The sequence below is a fragment of the Hyperolius riggenbachi genome, chromosome 6 (assembly GCF_040937935.1).
Source record: "Hyperolius riggenbachi isolate aHypRig1 chromosome 6, aHypRig1.pri, whole genome shotgun sequence".
In the NCBI taxonomy this organism is placed as follows: domain Eukaryota; kingdom Metazoa; phylum Chordata; class Amphibia; order Anura; family Hyperoliidae; genus Hyperolius; species Hyperolius riggenbachi.
Window position 1 is genome coordinate 10,833,730 of NC_090651.1, and position 9,794 is coordinate 10,843,523.

The following is a 9,794-nucleotide window of genomic DNA, read 5'->3' on the forward strand; positions in this document are numbered from 1 at the left end:
CCGAACCCCCTTGGGTGACATCACTGGCAGCTGTGTAGCTAACGACACGTTCTGTTGCTATGCGGGGGGCGGAGACATGATGAAGCGTGGCGAGCGGGGAAGCAGTGCAGACACTGCGATTGGTCGTCACAGCGGTGAGTTGATCTGCTGGGCAGATCGCTCGTGTTTTGGTGGGTCGGCGGCCGCTATAAGCTGACAAGGTTGTCCTAGGCCACCTTAGTCAGGCGTGTGTATGAGCCTATACAGCTGTCATGGTAACAGATGTGTGACAGAAGCGGGCCTTAAAGGGAACCAGAGAGGAAGCACCCTTGTGTATTTTACCATGTATATCAGTAAGAACATTAGAGAAAACACTTACCCTGCTCTCTGTTTCCTCCTCACTGCTAAAAGTGTCTGTTATCAGCTGTGATAAGAATCCCGGACTGAGCATTCAGTCTGGCTTTGCAGGGAATAATTATAGCTGAGCCATAATAGCAGAGCCACAAGGGGGCAGGCTTGGGCTTGAAAAGACACCAGAGAAGACACTCAGCTATAATCTTTCCGTAGCAAAGCTAGACTGAGTGCTCAGTCGGGGATTCTTATCAGAGGTGATAACAGTCAGATTACACAGAGAACAATGAAACAAAGAGCAGATTAGGTGTTTACTGTCATGTTCCCACTGATTTATAAGGTAAAATACAAGAGGGTGCTTCATCTCTGGTTCTCTTTAAAGTGACCATGTAAGCAGGGTTGCCACCTCACCCCTCTAAATACCTGCACATATTAATTATACATGCCTGGTGGCTAGATACAGTTTAGGCGCTGATTATGTGTGAGTAGCCCCAGAACCTGTATAACTTACTTGGTATTTAAAGTGCTGAGGAGGCAAGCCTGCATGTAAGTGATAAAGATGTGAAGGCTGCCATATTTTCCTTTTATACAATGGCTGTCCCGCTGATCTGTCTGGCTTCAGTAGTGTCTGAATCACACCTGGAACAAGCATGCAGTCAGAGTTCCTGATCTGCAGACCAGCTCTGAGTTTGTGGCTTGAAGTACTGAGGACAGAGGATCAGCAGGACAGCCGAGCATTCAGCATTATGTAAAAATAAATATATATCTCCCTCACTACAGGCTCATATTAAAGTGATTCTCAGGCTCACAGAAAGAGGGCGCTATAACTTGAATTTGAACTGTTTACTATTAGAAATGGCTCCTGTAATAAACGCTGACCTTCCGTCCCCCAATTTGCTAAGTATCCAGTTTCCTCCTGCCTGACACCAGTTTCAGCCTTTGCTTTATGAGAATAGATCAGGTCAGAGCAATGCACCGCGAGTTATCTGCTGTCTAAACCATGTTCTCTGCCTCTTCTGTCTTGTGCCTGTGATAAGTCCTTTGAGTTTACAGAAGGCAGAAAAAGCACAGCTGGGAGAGAGGTAAGAGTGAGTACCCTCCCCTACAGATGTCTCCTGAGATCGCTGGTTGTTCTGGGCCTCATCTCCATTCATCTCGGGCAGCGGGGGAGGGGAGATCTGGGGAAATGTATGGACCAGTACATTGGAGCGCAGCCTGAATTCAGCGTTTTGCACATATAGAATGCACTCCTATAGTAATTGCTGACAATATTCTTTCCCTGAGAAGTGAGTCAGTGATCCCAGCCTGCCTGCAGACTATACATAGCTGGGCATTGGGACGGTCTAATGCACTTTCTGACAATATTGATTGGCCCAATTCTGACCTGCATATAAATGTTGCATTTAAAGGGGAACTGAATAGTAGTAAAAATGTTTCTGTACCGTGTTAGCCAAACAATATATGTAGGTAGAAAAAAACCAAAGTCTTGTAAAAGTAATACCTTTTAATGGCTAACTGATAAAGTTAAATAATGCAAGCTTTCTGGGATCTAGTCCCCTTCTTCAGGCATATTTCTAGATGTTAGCTGTAGTAAAACACTGATGCAGGGAATCCCTGCATCAGTGTTTTACTACAGCTAACATCTAGAAATATGCCTGAAGAAGGGGACTAGATCCCAGAAAGCTTGCATTATTTAACTTTATCAGTTAGCCATTAAAAGGTATTACTTTTACAAGACTTTGGTTTTTTCTACCTACATATAAGGGGAACTGAAGTAAGAGGTATACGGAGGCTGCCATATTTATTTCCTTTTAATCAATACCAGTTGCCTGGCAGCCCTGCTGGTCTATTTGGCTGCTGTAGTATCTGAATCACACCAGAAACAAGCATGCAGCTAGTCTTGTCAGATCTGACAAATAATGTCAAACTCCTGATCTGCTGCATGCTTGTTCAGGGGCTTATGGCTAATAGTATTAGAGGCAGAGGATCAGCAGGGCTGCCAGGCAACTAGTATTGATTAAAAGGAAATAAACATGGCAGCCTCCATGTACCTCTCTCCAGGGCTTTGGAGTCGGAGCAATTTTGGGCAACCGGAGTTGGAGTCGTTGATTTCATAAACTGAGGAGTCGGAGTCGAGGAGTCGGAGTTTGAGCCATTTTGGGTACCCGGAGTTGGAGTCGGAGTCGTGGTTTCAGAGTCGGAGTTGGAGTCGGAAGATTTTTGTACCGACTCCACAGCCCTTCAGTTGTCCTTTAAACCACACTTATCAGCATCGCATTCGCTGGAAACTCTGCCTATCCAGCAGTCTGCTTCCCTAGAGCATTGTGGGAGTGATGTCATCGTTAACATGTAAACCTCACATGCTGGGTCCAGGGGACACGTGTGTGTGTGTGTGTGTGTGTGTGTGTGTATGTACAGTGTGTGTACAGTGTGTGTACAGTGTGTGTACAGTGTGTGTACAGTGTGTGTACAGTGTGTGTACAGTGTGTGTACAGTGTGTGTACAGTGTGTGTACAGTGTGTGTACAGTGTGTGTGTACAGTGTGTGTGTGTGTGTGTACAGTGTGTGTGTACAGTGTGTGTACAGTGTGTGTACAGTGTGTGTACAGTGTGTGTACAGTGTGTGTACAGTGTGTGTGTGTACAGTGTGTGTGTGTACTGTGTGTGTGTGTGTGTGTGTGTGTGTGTGTGTAGGGTGTGTGTGTGTAGGGTGTGTGTGTGTAGGGTGTGTGTGTGTAGGGTGTGTGTGTGTAGGGTGTGTGTGTGTGTGTGTGTGTGTGTGTGTGTGTGTGTGTGTGTGTGTGTGTTCCGGGGGGTGGACCTGGATTTGTGCAGGGGGGTGTCGGCATGCAGACTCTCAGTGCAGGGGGTACACTAAACCATAATGTTGGTTTTTGATTGATTTTGTGAGTACGATCAAAATCAAAATTTTATAGTGTGTGTGGCCAGCCAAAGGAATGCTTTTAAATGTATGTATTTATCTAGAATTCTGAGATTAAACTGAACCTGAGGTGAGAGGGATATGGAGGCTGCCATATTTGTTTTCTTTTAAACAATACCAGTTGCCTGGCTGTCCTGCTGATCCTCTGCCTCCAATACTATTAGCCATAGCCCCTGAACAAGCATGCAGCTAATCGGGTGTTTCTGACAATATTGTCAGCTCTGACAAGATCTGCTGCATGCTTGTTCAGGGTGTATGGCTAAAAGTATTAGAGGCAGAGGATCAGCAGGACAGCCAGGGAACTGGTATTGCTTAAAAGAAAATAAATATGGCAGCCTCCATATAGCTCTTACCGTCGGGCGCACTTTAAGGGGGAAACACACCTGCAAATAGTTTTGTGGCCGGTAGTCTCAGCAGAGCTCAGCCTCTTCCGGTCTGGTAGTTTCCTCAGCCCTCTCTGGTTTTCCAGGATCCCTTCTCCCCCTCCCTGTAGATTACCATCTCTAGTTCTACTGCCTATTGTTTCCTTCCCCTGACTTACTGTATATACTCACTTATGTAATCTGTTCACCTTCTGAACTAATGAAATGATGTAACTGAGCCTTTACTGTCTGCTCCCTCCTCCCCCGAGTAGCACCCTGTACTGAGTATCGATGCTCAGTGAGTTGCCAATAGACCCGCCTGGCATGCAGATTGTATGGCGCTTGGACTTTGACGAGTGGTGTTTGGTGGCAGGAGCCTCTGGCTGGCCCAGCATACAATTTGCATGCAGGCCTTAGTTATTGGCACGGCATTGACCATCTCTTGTAGTGATGCGGAATGTACGCATTTCTCCCAGTCATTAAAGCCCTGTTTGTCTCCCGCAGGACTCTTTGGCGTTGGGGAAGAGCGAGGAGGAGGCGCTGAAGCATTTCCGGCTGAAGTTTAACGAAGCGTTGCGAGAAAGTTGGAAGACGAAGGTGAACTGGTTTGCACACACTGTGGCCAAAGATAACCGACAGTGAGGAGGCTGGTCGGCTGGACTTTCTTCCGCGGAGCTCCGGGTGTAGTGTGGCCCGCGAGCGCCACTCAGACGAGATCATTTGATGAAGACGCTCCTCGGATCGGGGCGGTCTTTACACGGGCCAAGAATCGGTCGAGTCTTCACAAGCCAAGGGGATTATTTGTAACTGAGTGTGAGCTCCGTGCTGTCACGTCATTTCAATACTGACCGGCCTGGCGGTCTGCCCACTCCAGGGCCCGCCTTGTCCGCCACAAGCTCCGCCTTGCCTAGGCATGTGAGGGCCGGACTGCAGGAAGAGCCGTCACTGCGATTCCATCCGCCCCCTGGCATGCTGGCTGCTCTGTTGTTCTGTGCCGTTAATTATCACCAGACGTTTATTGCTGACTGGTGACATCCTCATATTGTATGCTAGGAGTTGTAGTCCATCGGCGGTGGAACACATATAACCGCGTCAAGCCACGGACATTTCTATGCTGTGATGTGGCGCAAATTGCACAGCTTTTGTTTCAGCACTGGGACCGTTTCATGCTACCCTTCAGCATCACAAAGTGAAATCTCGTTTATCAATACTGGTGCCTCTGGGGGGGAGTGTTTGGTAGCGCAGCTCAGAAGGCTAAGCCCCGCCTACAGTTTACACAATCCAGTGCCAGAGCCTCACTGGCCAGTAATGACTCTCAGAACGGACTGTTCACTGATGGGTGCAACTTAGATCAAAATTTAAGTATTTAAAATAGAAAGTTAAGGCCGCCCCAGTAGACACATTTCCCTAGTTCTGGGGAGGCAGTCCATATTAGAGCTTGTTTTTATTACTTCTGTAAACTCCTAGATTCAGCTTAAGTGAAATGTATTCCCTGTAATAAAATTCCTGGTCAGGCATCGAAACACTGGCCACTTACTGCTCCACAGACCATCAGCTATATTGGCACAATTTCCTTGCAGAGATTCAGTCTGTACCCTCCACCTTGCAGCCTAAACCATAGGGAATGATCATTCTAGGCAGCAGAAGAAGCCCCTCCCACAGAGCTTGATAACGGGACTCCCCAAGGACTGATTGGACAATTGCTGCAGTGTCAGGCAGCAGCTTTGGTTTAGCCCCAGTTTGTAATTCTAAAGGTTCAGGTCTAAAGCCAGCCCCTCCCAGACATGACCATTCAGGTTCACGGGAGCTACAGGGAGCAAAAACTTCCGTCTTGTGGGAACCCCAGTGGTGAGATCTCCAGTAATTTAACTTGATTCACAAAGAATTTATTTCCTGTATTTATATTATTTGGACACGTTCTGCAGCGCTGTACGGACCCTGCGGTTTCATATCTGATCTCCCAGCAGGGCTCACAATGTGGCTTCCTTGCTGTATCTTAGGGCGGAGTTTGCAAGGAAGATGGTAAGTCGTGTAATGTAAGAGAGAATGGACTCTGTAAGAACATACAAACTCTATACAGATAGTGGCTTGGTTGGGTATCGAGGGCAGGACTTCTTCTTTTGTCCAGTGAGAGAAAAACAAGCAGCTATTTGTGAGGCGACTGAGAAGGGATTTGGAATATGGAGCCTTTGGAATCCCGCATAGTAAAGCTGTTACAATTCTGATACTTCACATTCTCTGTGACCTGAGTTGTCTCTGCCTCCTCCACAAGGAAGGCCTTCCTCTCCTGATCCACGGACTGCACACCTATTTGTTTACATTACAGAGAATCCACCAGTGGAAGGCGAGGCCATCATTTGACTTTGTCACATTGTGCAGATATAAGAATGCTGCGGGGGAGGACCCAAGTCCTGCCATTAGCCCTGAGCTGATTGGGGCTGTTAATGATGGGTGGGGCTGAGACCTGGCTGTAGCAATTTAGGGGGTGGGTCTGAGGCCTGGCTGTAGCAATGATGGGCGGGGCTGAGGCCTGGCTCCCGCCACTCAGAGCTGGAGCTGTTAATGATGGGTGGGGCTTAGACCTGTCTGGAGCTGTTGATGGGTGGGGCTGAGGCCTGGCTGGAGCTGTTGATGGGTGGGGCTGAGGCCTGGCTGTAGCAATTTAAGGGGTGGGGCTGAGGCCTGGCTGTAGCAATGATGGGCGGGGCTGAGGCCTGGCTCCCGCCACTCAGAGCTGGAGCTAATGATGGGTGGAGCTGAGACCTGTCTGGAGCTGTTGTTGATGGGTGGGGCTGAGGCCTGGCTGGAGCTGTTAATGTTGGGGGCGGAGCTGCTCTTTAATTCCGAGCTTATTGCACTGGAGGATTCTGGGAGTCGGATCTTGCACTGATTCTATGTCCAAGGACTACCTGTAGCTTTCTGCTTTCTCGATGACCCGACCCAGAAGCCTTCCAAGGAAGCGATGTTGCAATAAACTGTCCCCTGTGGAATTCTGTTAATAAATGTTGTACGCCGTGTCTGTTGGAGTCACATTCTCTGCTTTACAATCGATACTTTATAACGTTCTGCTATTTATCCAGGTTGTGTTACATCGAAAGAAAAAAATTAAACAACTTCATTTGGAAAAACTTTGTTTTTTCTGTTGCAGAAGACGCTTTATGCGCTGGCGTAACTATGGGGGAGGGGCCCCAGCTGGTGTAACTATGGGGGGAGGGGCCCCCACTGGCGTAACTATGGGAGAGGGGCCCCCACTGGCGTAACTATGGGAGAGGGGCCCCCGCTGGCGTAACTATGGGGGAGCGGCCCCCTCCCTGAGGGGAAGTATAGCCCAGACTTCCTCCCCCGGGGTGGCTGTGTACTTTCATCCAGACATACAGATCAGCGCAGCAGTGACGGGGCTTACTTGTTCTCCCATTGGGGGTCTCTGGCACTCCCACTGCAGCCACTAGATGTCACTGTCCTGTCTGTTGTCCTTCTTTGCGCCACATGATGTGTGTGAGATGGAGAGGAATGCAGACAGGACAGTGACACCTAGTGGCTGCAGAAACACTATGTGAGAGGTCACTGTCATGCTGATCTGTGGGTCTGGGTGGCAGAGCTGGGGAGGGGCCCTGGTTGAGGAAAGATGGATGTCTAGGGCCCCTCCTCCTACTTGGCCTGGGGTAAGGGTCTAAATGTAGGAGGGGGGAGCCCCTAAAAGTTTTTCAGGGTTCCCGTCAGGCATAGTTATGACTTTATTGCTTCTTTAGTGGTGGTTGAGAGATGGGTGGTGACATCATTCCCAAAGGCACTTCTGCTAGTTTTGTTTCCAAGCTGCATAAATGTGCATGCAAGTCATAGAAATCAGTGTTTCATAGATCATTGGCTGTACTGAGTAAGGCCTCTTTTCCATGGGTAGCTGAACTGTGTGCTCAGCAAGCGGTTGCCAGGCAGCGGTTGCCAGGCAGCTGCAAGTGGTTGTGAGAGTTTGAGGCATTTCACTGCCAATCAACTGCCTGTGGAGAAAAGGCCTATAGGAAACACCACGAGGTGATAGAGATGCAATGAATTGAAGGTAAGTTCAGGCCAATGGAGTGTCTCCTTCTCTGTGTATATGTAGTTCCACTGAACCTAAACAAGTTGCCCAAATGTGGATAATGAGTATCAAAAGAATCCTGTAGTATTTGTAATATAATGTGATCAATTTTATTATGGACATCTCCAGAGAACCAGAACGTTTAAAAAGTAAAATAATCCCGTATGTCTGAATGTAATTAGAATGCCCCAGCTGATGACCATTAGATTAATCACCTGTATGACTCTCTCAGTAGCAACAAAAGTGCAGAGGTGGAATAAATGGATGGCCAGTGAGCGCGTAGGGCCGGTCTCCCTGCGTGGTGAAGCGCGTAGGGCCGGTCTCCCCGCATGGTGACTGACTCTATCGAGACTCATCAGGCCAGGCAACATTTTCCCGGTCTTCAACTGTCCAATTTTGGTGAGCTCTTTCCTATTTGTAGTGGAGATGAGTGGTACCCTGTGGGGTCTTCTGCTGTCCATCTGCCTAAAGGTTGTGCATGTTGTGGCTTCACAAATGCTTTGCTGCATACCTCGGTTGTAACGAGTGGTTATTTCGGTCAATGTTGCTCTTCTATGAGCTTGAATCAGTCGGCCCATTCTCCTCTGACCTCTAGCATCAACAAGGCATTTTCACCAACAGAACTGCCGCATACTGGACGTTTTTCCCTTTTCACACCATTCTTTGTAAACCCTAGAAATGGTTGTGCGTGAAAATCCCAGTAACCGAGCAGATTGTGGAATACTCAGACCAGCCCGTCTGGCACCAACAACCATGCCACGCTCAGACTTGCTTACATCACCTTTCTTTCCCATTCTGACATTCAGTTTGGAGTTCAGGAGAGTGTCTTGACCAGGACCACACCCCTAAATGCATTGAAACTGCCATGTGATTGGTTGATTAGATAGCTGCATTAATGAGAAATTGAACAGGTGTTCCTAATAATCCTTTAGGTGAGTGTATATTGATGTATGTACCTTATGTACAGCTTGTTTTACATATTTCATGTATAACTGTTTTCTCCAGTGCACGGTTTTGCACTCTGAGCCCCTTTTGCACAATGTATGTTTTTTGCCTTGATTGTGTGTTTTTTCTTCAGCTAATTGGTCATCCATTTATTCAACTTAAAGTGAACCAGAGACGAAGCATCCTCATGTATTTTACCATATATATCAGTTGGAACATTAGAGAAAACACCTACCCTGCATTCTGTTTCATTCTGCACTGCACAGCTTGTTTCTAATCAGACCTGATAAAATCCCCGACTGAGCATTCAGTCTGGCTTTGCTCAGGAATCACTATAGCTGAGTCATAGCAGAGCCAGAAGGGGGTGGGCTTGAAAAGACATCAGAGAAGACACTCTGCTATGATTCCTGAGCAAAGCCAGACTGAATGCTCAGTGGGGGGTTTTATCAGTGCTGCTAACAAGCAGGCTGAGCAGTGAGGGATGAAACAGAGAGCAGGGTAGGTGTTTTCTCTAATGTTCCCACTGATATATATGGTAAATACATGAAGGTGCTTCATCTCTGGTTCACTTTAAGGTTTCCATACATCAGGTGGTTATTACTGTGGAATCATAAGAAAATCGAGCATGGACGCTTGACGATGTGACCAATTTTGTGCCAAAATTGGTCACATGTATCCATCGGACGTGCTGCAGGATATAGGGCTGACTTGCTTGATGGGATGCAGAGGTAACGTGTGACTGAACCCCGACGCTGCCCCTAATTGTGCCCCCCCCTCATTATATTCCAAGTGACCACGTTATTCTTTAGATTCTCATTATCCACATTTGGGCAACACGTTTACTTTCAGTAAATCTGGAACATCCAAATCTAAACAGAGAGGCCTTCGGCACCATTTGTCATCAACCTACAATGCTGTTTTATCTCGTTAGCCTCGACCTGTTGGGAGAGGTACAGCTTCAGCCAGGCACTAATATCTGATAAACCGGGTCTGTTAGGCCTTGTTCACCTCTAAAATCACAATCGCTGACACCAGCATTTTGAGATTTTGTGATTTTTTTTTTTTTTTTTTGTATTTTTTTTTTTTAGTGCCTCCTGGCGTTTACCTGCGCTGCGCGTTAGCGATTAATTGTACAGCTCCTT

The 9,794-nt window shown here is 47.5% G+C and overlaps 1 protein-coding gene across 2 annotated transcripts in view; it reads left to right on the forward strand.

The window, feature by feature from the left end:
* PIK3CD (phosphatidylinositol-4,5-bisphosphate 3-kinase catalytic subunit delta) overlaps positions 1–6,760 on the forward strand; it is a 112,779-nt gene extending 106,019 nt beyond the window's left edge. For both annotated transcript variants that reach the window (XM_068238834.1, XM_068238833.1), the window contains exon 23: positions 4,137–6,760. In XM_068238834.1, coding sequence (XP_068094935.1) covers positions 4,137–4,274 — 138 coding nt within the window. In that variant the 3' untranslated portion in view covers positions 4,275–6,760. The remainder of the gene's footprint in view (positions 1–4,136) is intronic.
* Positions 6,761–9,794: the final 3,034 nt, after the last annotated feature.